The following is a 12,032-nucleotide window of genomic DNA, read 5'->3' as shown; positions in this document are numbered from 1 at the left end:
CCAGGCAGACGAACCTTCACTTCCTCTAACACTAAGATTTCTATAGAAGGTCGTAACGGGTGGAATTGTTCAAGATAAAATACATTTCAGGTCACCATTTTTTTCCAGCACACAAAGTCTGGTCAAACTCCTTTCAGACTGGTTATGAGTGATCACATTACAAACAAGAATATGAGGCGTCTTGTGCCCCACAAACAACTTCTTTCAGAGACTGCAAGGTAGGCTGTGACACTTTTTTCTGCCGTGCTTTGAGGAGCAGTGTGCCAAAGCCTAATCATATCGCAGCCCAGATGCTAAACGCGGCCATGTGTGAGATACGTGCCGGAGATAACATTACGGTCTTTTGTCTCTGTTGCCTTTCAATCAGATCTCACTGAGTGCAGCCTCCCATGGCTCTTTGGGTCCATTCTGAAGACGGGCAACATGATAGCCTTGTCTATGCATCCACCCTGTGTTACGACATTCTCCTCTTTCCTGCACAAAGGGTACATTGCTGCTACTGCTGCTGGGACCTGGCAGTCTTCCTGTTCTCTGTCTGTTTCTTTGTCTCTCTCTCTCTCTATTTCCCTCTTTTATGCAGCTACTGCCCTGAATCCAACGGTGCGCAGCCGACACAGGTGATTGGAGCAGGTGGAATAGTCTGCTAATGGTCATTCCAGTTCACTAGCCTCGGGTTAGGTGAAGGCCGAATGATCGTTTACTGTGTGGAAAACGTTTGCACTTACGTTGACCGTCTCTAAGTTCTTATACTTGGCTCTGATGAGAGGAGTCTGGATGATGTCCAGGTTTGTCCCGGTCACAGTCAATGGTGTGTTGCCGCTGTAGAAACACCCTTTCATTAGCTTTCACTTTTTAAGGTTGCATTAAATGTCCAAAAATTAGCTAATTTCAATAAAATAATCTTTAGATAATTTTTTAGACAAAAAAATCAACAATGTATTAATTTTATCCATATAATATCCATAATGATATCCAGTTTGAAATCAAAAAATAATGAAAAACTATATTCTTGATCCTCCACAGGGTCTGGGATAATGTTATGGGTTGTTTCTCCAATGGCCCTGTCTTAATTGGCTTTGTAGTACACACACCTGAAAATGCTCCACTCAGGTTCAAGTTTGGTGATTGTGGGATCCTCCACATACTCAAACTTGAGATCTTTGTGAATGTGGGCTTTATCCACGAAGACCGATACGGACACATTTCCGTAGCCTTGCATGGAGGCATGAGAACGACATGTTATCCACTGTCCTCCTCTCCTGTGTCATCAAACAGAAAAAAAAAACAAATTACCAACTTTTTTCAGATATCTAGTGCCTGAATAGGTGCATGCTCTTTATACTGTGATATTTTCAATATTAAACTAAAATTAACAAAAGAGATTGAAAGGTCTCTTCTCCATTGTCACCAATTTGTTTTGTAATTATTCAATGGTTGTAAAGACTATTCCCATTAAAGCGCAGAGTACCAGACCTAATTTAATCTTTCGCTCATATGATCAGACACTGTGGTTGCACCTCAGGCAAGAAGAGAGGGGTGGCTATTGATGTTATTGACTAAAAATCAGAAACTCTTAAGCTCTTAAGATCAGTATCGACTCTCTTTGGTGGTTTGGATCCTCAAGAGGCTTTGTGACCTGGAAACAAAACCAAAAGGATGATGACACCTCAAAAGCGCATTGCGCTGTACTTTTCCATTTAACCCTACCTTTGATATGTACACTTCTGGTCTTTGAACATGATTGACACATTGCTGCCCGCGTCCAGGTTGCTGCCGGTGATGTTGACGATGGTGCCCCCAGATACTGGCCCTCGACTCGGCTTTAGACTCAACAGTCTAGGGATCTGTAGAAAATCAAGGTCAAAACAAACAATGTGAATAATTTACAAGCTTACAGATCACACGGCAAAGGTGAGGCGGCAAACCCTCATGTTTTTCACTCCTCTGTATCTCTTGTCCAATCTGATTATCATCACCTTTTTCTCAGAACACCATTTGCCCTCCTCACCCAAGAATCACATAATCCAATTACTACATCTGAATGAGACATAAAAGCCATTAATGTTTGCATAAAACTGATAAATGCTATAAATGGCTCTATAACAGGAAAAATTACACTGCAGCTCAATTCATTTGGATGGCTGGATCGCAATCTGATTATGGGTGTTATATCAGCATGTGAACTGGAAGTGCTCAAAGGAAAAGTGTAGCATGGATATAAAAATGAGTGTGGCCAGTGTCAAGATCCTATCCTCCACAGAATCAATGAAAGATATTTTAATCGATCTGAAAAATCCTAAAAAAATTCATGTATCATGCATGTGGACTCAACCATATGAATATGTTAATGAATATCTTATACAGAAAAATAATTTTCTCAGTTGGTTCGCATATTGGTTTAGCATACCACTAGCTTGCTTTATGGAAAAATTACATTATGTAAGTCTCACAAAGTAATGCCTGTGCGAAGGGGGAGCAGATTCTGTGGGAGGAAAATCTTGCACAACAGCAGCAGTAAATTGTAAGTTTTATGGTTAGACTCTCCGGGTGTTGACCGAACACTTGGCGGGGTCAAGTGCTCGCTGATATGACTAAGTACATCAGCAGGGCTACAAGACCATAGTGGTCACTCTTTATTAGATACACAACAGTAAATCCAGGCACTTTCAACCCTGAAGTGGCAAAGACTTGTAATTATACAGAGATGATTAAGATCATGGTAGACAGATCAGCAGTTCATTGGAGGTTATTTGCTCCAAGGTACTCACCACAAAGTAGTAGTACTTAGACGACTTCGCCATGAACTCGGGACGACACTCTCCAACGCACACTTGGACGTTTCCAGCAAACTGGCTTCTTTCGGCTTTTCCCATTTCACACACAATCCTGTAAAAAACACACACACACACACACACACACACCACACACCACACACACACACACAAAATCAATCGACCAGAATGGTTCCAAAATAAATAAAAAATACTTATGAAACATTAAATGAGGAACTTTAAAAATGTCTTTCCCTGCAATAATAATCTATGCAGGATATAAATGGTTAATATGAAGTTAATCTGCAACGTTCATCTGTCAAACTTGTGCATGCACTACAGTAAGAGGCTTATTACAGTGTCCAAATAATAATAATACTAATAATAATAATAATAATAAACTTGCAACGCAACATGCAGCAAAAAAATGCAGAATGAAAGAGGGTATTTGTAAGTCAGTACATCAATACTGGAGAAATGTTCATGCTGTCAACAGGGCTGTCAATGCTTGCTAAATAACACTTAATTATCTTTGGCTGTCCTGACCTTAGATTAAATGTTTATTTAATGCTTTCTTTGTGTTTACTGGCAATCCATACAAGCAACTTTTAAAGGAACTGTATGTAAGAAATGTATTTCAATTAATCATAAAATGGCCCTTATATGTAAATGGACTGCATTTATATAGCGCTTTTAACAGACCCTATGGCCATCCAAAGCGCTTTACATTTTTGCCTCACATTCACCCGTTCATACACAGACGGCGATGTCAGCCATGTAAGGCACCATCCAGCTCGTCGGGAGCAGCTGGGGTTAGGTGTCTTGCTCAAGGACACCTCGACACTTGGTCAGATGGAACCGGGGATTGAACGACCAACCTTTTGGTTTGTAGACAACCTAAAGGTTGGTGTCAATATGTCACGACTAGACATTAAGAAATCATGCTAATTTCAAATCCTAATATCACTGACACCAGTAGTTGTTTACCCAGTCAGGATATTGTCATTTAAAAGTTGTTGTTGCAGCCCTCAAATGATGTTGATGTTGACATTTTGTGTTTTGGCCTGAAGCTCCACCCTCCACCTATCGACCAATCCCAAAGTCAGTAGTATTTTTGCATCCGGGTTGCCAGCTCTGCTCTAGTTACCACAGCTGCAGCTACAAACGTCCCTGCTGGATGCTGCAGCCTATCTGGCAACCTCGAGTCAGGGGGGAGGGGAGATACACCTCTACAGTAATTTGTAAGTAATTGCAGTACCAGTTTTGGCCACAATCTTACATACACTTCCTTTAAAAGATGCTGGGTTCTTGACAACTATAAAGTAGGCATTAGATCCAGGTTCAAAATGTTGTCATCCTGAGAAAACTACAAAGAAGTGTCAGATCTGGCCTAAGTGGTTCAAGAATACACTTACTGTTCTGCTGGGATATATCCCTCAGGTACCGGTGTACACTCCACATCTGCAACCTTCACATGGTCCTTGATCTCACTGAACTCCAGTCCCAGGTTCTCACCACGGATGGTCACCAGTGTCCCTCCCTCACGGGGTCCTCGAAGCGGGGTGATCTGTTGACAAGTCACAGGGAAGCGTTACATGCAATCGCTCGCGCAAGATAAACAACACGGAGAGCTCTCACATCCCCCCTTTAGCATCTCCAACATTGGTACAAACCAACAGGAAGTGGAGAATGATTCAGCAACCGATTCCGTCATGCACCTGCAGGAGTCAGTGATTGTGAGACGGTGTGAGGGGTGGGAAACAGCGAGAGAAGCTGTGAGTGATTTAGTTCAGTGGGATAATTGGGCCACTCTCTGTCAGAGCGTCAAAGCCTGCGTGCTTATGGTGAATAATGATCAGCCGCACAGCCAGCTGAGCCAGCTGAGTCCTGCCTATAGCAAAAACAAAGCCATGCTAATTTATGAACACAGAGTCGGCGTCTGGGAAAAAATATGCAGACACCAGCATGTGAAATCATATGCTGCTAAGATTGGAATATAAACACGGGTGTGCACGAGGATGCTTATTTTCATCTATGCATGTCAGACGATCAAACACCTTTTATTCTTTGCTCCTTAGGATGCTAAGCAGTACAGCATCCGGATGATTAGAGTTAACGTATCTCTAACTCACTCACACGGCTATCTCTTGAATCTTCATGCTTTCGCTGGAGTCATACCATTAACACAAGAAACACTTGGCTGTGATTCATTAAACACTGTTAAAGGAAGACATTTATGGTGCATTAAAATGTAGCGACTAAAAAGAATCACACATAATAACTTAATTGGCTACTCATGTGCCATAAAACATATCTTGTGATGTGAAGTGATGACAGTATTAACTCTGCTGAGTGAGATTATTAAGTACTAAGAGGCGAGATCCATATAGTAATAACAGAACCAACCAGCCAATCAGAATAAAATCTAAACTATTCTTCCTACACTTTTATAATATGATGCATGAAGCCCATTCAAACGAGACTGTGTCACCTTTGATGTTTAAAGGGTTAGTTCACCCAAAAATGAAAATTCTGGGCCTCTGACGTGAACTCATGAAGCACCATGACGCATGCGCAAGAAAATGACAGAGCCGGCGGAAAGGAGGAACTTTGTTTACAAGCAGAGGAAGACTATCTAAGCTGTTGAATTCTACATTGATTGTGCTTTAGGTCTTGGCGTAAATGGTGCTAAAGTGTGCATTTCCTGGATGCCCGAACGTCGGCTGTGTCATATTTTTGTGCATATATTGACCCAGATTGAAGACAAGAATAAAGTTCAATAAAGTTATTTAGATTTTTTTTTTTTTTGCGCACAAAACTATTCTCGTCGCTTCATAAAATTATTGTAGAACCACTGTAGTGAGATGGACTTTTAAATAATGTCTTTAGTGCCTTTTATGGGTCTTGAGGGAGGAAATGTCATTGCTGCCAATGGAGGTCTTTCTGAGCCATCGGATTTCAACAAAAATATCTCTGAATTTGTGTTCCGAAGATGAACAAAGGTCTTACGGGTGTCGAATGACATGACGGTAAGCAATTAATGACAGAATTAAAAATTTTGGGTGAACTAAGCCTTAAAGTTTGTGATTCTTTAATGCAAGTTCCAATAAAAACAGAAAACCAATTAATATAAATAGCTATTTTATGTAGTAGCACAATTATTTTTTAAAACATAAAAGTGCATGAAAAAAATTATATATGTATGCACCCTGCTATTTTGCAAGTTCTTCCACTTGGAAATCATGGAGGGGTCTGATATTGTCATCGTAGGTGCATGTCCACTCTGAGACATATGATTTTTTAAACTATTTATTTGTATGATACAGCTACAAATAATTATTTGAACACATGTCTATTAGCTAGAATTCTGACCCTCAAAGAACTGTAAGTCTGTCTTAAAAATGTCCACCTCCACTCCATTTATTATCCTAAATTAGATGCACCTGTTTGAGGTTGTTAGCTGCATAAAGACACCTGTCCACCCCATACAATCAGTAAGAATCCAACTACTAACATGGCCAAGACCATAGAGCAGTCCAAAGACACTAGAAACAAAATTGTAAACCTTCACAAGGCTGGAAAGAGCTACAGGGAACTTGCCAAGCAGCTTGGTAAAAAAAGGTCCACTGTTGAAGCAATCATTAGAAAATGGAAGAAGCTTAACATGACTGTCAATCTCCCTCAGACTGGGGCTCCATGCAAGATCTCACCTCGTGGGGTCTCAATGATCCTAAGAAAGGTGAGAAATCAGCCCAGAACTACACGGGAGGAGCTAGTCAATGACCTGAAAAGAGCTGGGACCACCGTTTCCAAGGTTACTGTTGGTAATACACTAAAACGTCATGGTTTGAAATCATGCATGGCAATGAAGGTTTCCCTGCTTAAACCAGCACATGTCCAGGCCCGTCTAAATTTTGACAATTACCATTTGGATGATCCAGAGGAGTCATGGGAGAAATTCATGTGGTCAGATGAGACCAAAATATAACTTTTTGGTCAAAATTCCACTAAACGTGTTTGGAGGAAGAAGAATGATGAGTACCATCCCAGGAACACCATCCCTACTGTGAAGCATGGGGTTGGTAGCATCATGCTTTGGGGGTGTTTTTCTGCACATGGGACAGGGCGACTACACTGTATTAACGAGAGGATGACCGGGGCCATGTATTGCGAGATTTTGGGGAACAACCTTCTTCCCTCAGTTAGAGCATTGAAGATGGTTCGAAGCTGGGTCTTCCAACATAACAATGACCCGAAGCACGCAGCCAGGATAACCAAGGAGTGGCTCTGTAAGAAGCATATCAAGGTTCTGGCGTGGCCTAGCCAGTCTCCAGACCTAAACGAGAATCTTTGGAGGGAGCTCAAACTCAGTGTTTCTCAGCGACAGGCCAGAAACCTGACTGATCTGTGTTGAGGAGTGGGCCAAAATCCCTCCTGCAGTGTGGACAAACCCGGTGAAAAACTAGAGGAAACGTTTGACCTCTGTACTTGCAAACAAACGCTACTGTACCAAATATTAACTTATTTGCCACTGTTTCATACAAATAAAGAGTTAAAAAATCATACATTGTGATTTCTGGATTAAAAAAAAGAAAAGAAGATGTCTCACAGTGGACATGCACTTACAATGACAATTGCAGATCCCTCAATGATTTCTAAGTGGTAGAACTTGCAAAATAGCAGGGTGTTCAAATACTTATTTTCCTCATTCCTCACTGTGTATATATTTATATATCATACAAAAAATGAGTGTGTGTATATATATATATATACATACACATTTTTTTGGATGATATCCCTGATATGACTAATCTGCCAGAAATGAGGGAGGGAGGGAGAGATAGAGAAGAAAAGCTAGCATGTAATTCATTCCCACAGTGCATTTCTGTAAATGCTCGTGAATAATACAGGTCAATGTTTAGCCGAAATCACACAAGAAGAACAGCTCTTTTATTGAGTGTCCATCCATCAACACTATTAAAAGAGCCTATCAAACATATTCTGACAAGTCTTGACCCACGTGTCTGAGGTCAGGCCTCATAAGTGTATTGACAGCTGGGCTATTAGGCCAAATGTAGGACACCCATTCCTCATCTCGGCAAAACGAGGGGCCGCCAGATCCCAAAGGGGAATATAGACATGTTAACATCTCGGCTCTGTCATTATTTCTTGCCAGATAATGATCCAACTTTAGGTCAGAGATCTCATTAGCAGCATGGTGAGAGGTAATTTCCCTTTAACCCATCACATGCAGTGATCTTAGCAGAGATGTTCAAGTTTTTCACAGGTTTTTTTTTTGCTTCAGAGCACTGTGGGAATATTGATATGGCTGTGTGTTTAAATTTTAAATATGCCAGTGTAATACGAACACACCCTGTCTGAACAAAACTTTTAAACAGCATTATAGTACTTATAGCGTAACTTATCGCTCCAGTAATTCAGTTTAATCTGTCTTCTTCTTTTATGATTCTATCAATGTTTTTACAATGCCCTTAGGGACTTGTACTGTAGCTTTATGCTACCTTTTTAAGTATTGCAATATACCAAATTATTGTTTAAAATTAAATAACAGACCCACTTTGATGGTTTACTGGAAAGTCACTATAAAATTGCAACCTTCTGCTGAGAGAATGAAGCAGGAGTAAAAATGAATATGAGCGGGAGAGAGAAACAGTAGTCTCTTTTCATTAGGAGATGGGGAGTTGATTAGATTTGTGACTTTGACAAGCTAATTGACGGTTGTTGGAGGAAAAACACTTAATCACCATCCACTTCAATGTCAGTGAAAGATTCCTCATCTACAATGTCACAGTAATAGAGTGCATTAGAATACATTACGACCTGTGAGGCGATCAATTGAAAGAAAGACGCTGAGAGTGATAATCAGAGAGAGTGAGAGTATTTATGAGGCATGAGGAGAGCTCGGATCTGGAGATGGAATAAAAAAAAAAAAAAAAAAAGAGGAGCTCAGTCCAGGACTTCCCCTTATAATACCCATGGCTCTTCTCGGCTCACTTCCATTTATGTCTTTTAATGTGCTAATTGACAATTAAAACCTCAGCTATGATCAAAAAGCACTGACGATGTTTAAAGGGATAACTTTAAACAGATTGTACATTTGTAAAAATCTTGGTAAAATGTATGATATCATTAGTGCTCAAATTATTATACTTTAGTGGATACCATGCTGTTTGTACTAAACACAATGATAAGGATATCTTGTTGAGGATATCCATTCTTTTACTTTTCTAAGAGATTGGACGGATGACGGATGATACATAAAGGGAAATTATTGTATAGACAAAATATCAGTGAGATACCCAGATGACCTTTGCAACTACACAGAAATGCCTTGGCAACCACCAAACCCAACCAAGCATCGTGGTGGCAACTTTCGCTGAATTTGCTCGTCTTACATGTCCAATTGCTTAAATTAAGCAGTGGTCTCACTGGTTTAACCTTGCCAATGACAATGAAGTAGTAGATGAGTGTGGGATTATGCTTTCTATAATTTCTTCATTTACATCCACTACATTCCATACTTCTGTATTTTTCAGTGAACGGTTCCTTGTGCCGACAGGTTTCTGGGTTTGATTAATAAGCTTCAGACACATCTGCTGTCCGTCATTCAGAGCCTGTGGCAAACAAGTAGCATTCCCTTTCCGCTATATGTTCATCAATCATTTTGATGGGGTGCTACAGATGGGGTTGGTGGTGCAGAGGCTTGTGTGCTCCTCAGCTCCTCCATCCATCCACTCTTCCTCGACGTCCTTTCACTCTCAGTATCCCGCCCAAGGTCGCATTTCCATCATATCTCTTTCAGCAATGCACCCATCTGTTCCTCCTTCGTTTTTTAGTTCTCTTTATATCAACTGTTCATCTCCACAATGAGGTTAACCATAAAGCATGCATGTCAGTGAGTACAGCTGAGATGTTTATTTATGTTACAAGGGTGTTAATGTACCTGTGGAACGTGATATTATACTAAAAATGACAAGAGCACAGACACTTAAGATTTAACGGATCATTATAGCTTACAGAATAAAACTGTATCGCCATTCACAGTTCTCCATTGAGAATCTTTTCATCTCTAAACTAGTCAAAATACCCTCTATGTCAAGTCACCTTTATTTATATAGTGTTTTTTATAGTGCCGATTGTTTCAAAGCAGCTTCACAGTGTTAAGCAGGAAAAATGTCATGTCATGGGTGGTCACCTATATATACTGTATAGAGTGGGGTCCAAAGGTCTGGACCACATTGACATTTTTTTTTGTGTGTTTTTTATTTTTTTTATTTTAGACGTAAATTAATTAGATAAGTATAAAATTCATGCTAATTTTACATTCAAAGTTTAAGTCTGAAATAATGATATTAAATCAGAAAACGGCAGAAGCATCTCATGCAGTGATCTCAGAGTTTTGGCACAGACCCACTTTATGTTACAGTATGTTTTCATATGTACTGGTGCACCATCGTTTACCTTTGTGATTCTGGGGTGCGTGCACTTGCTATTGATGCCATTGTGCTCGAGCCACATGCTCTGCGGGTGAGGACAGTGCTGTTTCAGAGAGCAACGGTTCTCTCCCTTACACCACACACAGCCGAACAGAGGGTCCGCCTTCAGACACAGTCCACAGCTCTCCCGGCGTGCGTCACACTTGTACAGGTGCACTAGAGATACAGGGAGGGCAAAGGTCAAGTCAGGTTGGGAGACCCATGGGACGTTGATCAAAGCAAAATAGAAACTGATGTAATTTGTAGCAATGGCCTGAAAAACAGTAAAATGGAAAGCATATTCCCTATATTTTCTTGCTTCCTCTTAGCTCAAAAGATAATTGCTCCTCTTCTCCGCTCCCTGGTACAGTGATATTATGTTTCATCACCATAGCAACCAGACAGGCATTTTTAATTGCTATTAGATGCTTGTATGATCTGTCCATCAACTGCTGCCCCCCGAGTGGCTCCCCCTCAGTAGGACGCGAGGAAGGAATCTCACTTCCCCTCTTAAATTAGCCTAACATTCACACAGCGCTTTAATAACACTCACACATGCATTTGTGCTATGTTCATTGATTTGACTTAAAGCGGGGGCATGTTTAACTTTAATCCAAATCCCATTTCATATCAATGAAATGTTTTTAGAACTTCTAGTCTTGACATTGAGCTTAAATGTTTAAACATCTCTAAGGGCTCAAACTGCCTCTGCAATAAGTCTGAACTTTCCTTTAATGGTCAGAGCATCCTTTGAAGCATAAAAATATTATTCCTAATCAGTATTTTATTCTGTTTTCCGGTAAAATTCATCCTCTTGAGAAGCAAATATACAAAACAAACTAAAATGCAATATCATGAATTGAGTTTAGTTTTCTTACCCCACTGGCAAATCGTCTTTAAACTAAAATCTATCGATTAGGATCAAATGATTTGTGCATAGTAAGTCTGCAGAAGCTGTAGGTTAAAATTGGATTTCAACTTGTACTGTGTTGAGTTTAAATACATTCGGTTATATTTGTCATTATGTCTCTTCCTCTCTGTAGAATTTGTTTGTTGGCTACTAATCTCTAACTAGCCTTTCAAACAGGTGGGTACACACAGGTTCATTTGACTGCTTCATGAAGCTCCGAAGCTTCATGAAGCAGTGTTTTGAAATCGTCCATCACTATACAAGTCGTCATTAAATTTTTTGGCTGTACCAAAGATATTCTCGTCATATTATAATATTAATATTGAACCCCTGTACTCACATGAACTGATTTAAATATGTTTTTAGTACATTAATGGATCTTGAGAGGGGAAATATAATTTCTGACTATGCAGGCCTCACTGAGCCATCGGATTTCAACAAAAATATCTTAATTTGGGTTCCGAAGATGAACGGAGGTCTTATGGGTTTGGAACGGCATGAGAGTGAGTAATACATTACATTATTTTCATGTTTGGGTGAACTAACCCTTTAAGTTGAACCCTTTAACCCTTGTTAAAGCAAGGTCAAAAAGAAGAGAAATTAAGGGATGAAGTTATGCAGAAACCAAGGCTATCTGCAGTCAACTCTACCAGGATGTCAGGGGATGGATGTTGCAAGACTGTTGCCATGGAGACTGAATCCAGGGGTACTGGCAGGGCTGCCGGATCAGAGGCCTCACCTTTGTTTTGGGCTGGGTTGTCAATGCTGAAGTCTCCGTTCCAGATGACCATCAGATCCACAGGGAGGCTACTCATCTCCATCCCATCATATGAGTACTGTAGCCATGGGAACAGA

The 12,032-nt window shown here is 40.3% G+C and overlaps 1 protein-coding gene across 3 annotated transcripts in view; it reads right to left on the bottom strand.

Annotated features, from left to right (window-relative positions):
• Positions 1 to 12,032, bottom strand: part of plxna4 (plexin A4) — a 253,890-nt gene that overhangs the window by 43,670 nt on the left and 198,188 nt on the right. For all 3 annotated transcript variants that reach the window (XM_067428258.1, XM_067428256.1, XM_067428259.1), the window contains 7 exons: positions 11,917 to 12,013; positions 10,254 to 10,444; positions 4,187 to 4,338; positions 2,769 to 2,886; positions 1,708 to 1,844; positions 1,092 to 1,259; positions 726 to 819 (listed from right to left, as the gene is read on the bottom strand). In XM_067428258.1, coding sequence (XP_067284359.1) covers positions 726 to 819; positions 1,092 to 1,259; positions 1,708 to 1,844; positions 2,769 to 2,886; positions 4,187 to 4,338; positions 10,254 to 10,444; positions 11,917 to 12,013 — 957 coding nt within the window. The remainder of the gene's footprint in view (positions 1 to 725; positions 820 to 1,091; positions 1,260 to 1,707; positions 1,845 to 2,768; positions 2,887 to 4,186; positions 4,339 to 10,253; positions 10,445 to 11,916; positions 12,014 to 12,032) is intronic.

Source organism: Pseudorasbora parva, chromosome 20, assembly GCF_024679245.1.
Source record: "Pseudorasbora parva isolate DD20220531a chromosome 20, ASM2467924v1, whole genome shotgun sequence".
NCBI classification, from domain to species: domain Eukaryota; kingdom Metazoa; phylum Chordata; class Actinopteri; order Cypriniformes; family Gobionidae; genus Pseudorasbora; species Pseudorasbora parva.
The sequence above is the reverse complement of the archived record's forward strand: the minus strand, read 5'-3'. Positions and strand labels throughout refer to the sequence as shown.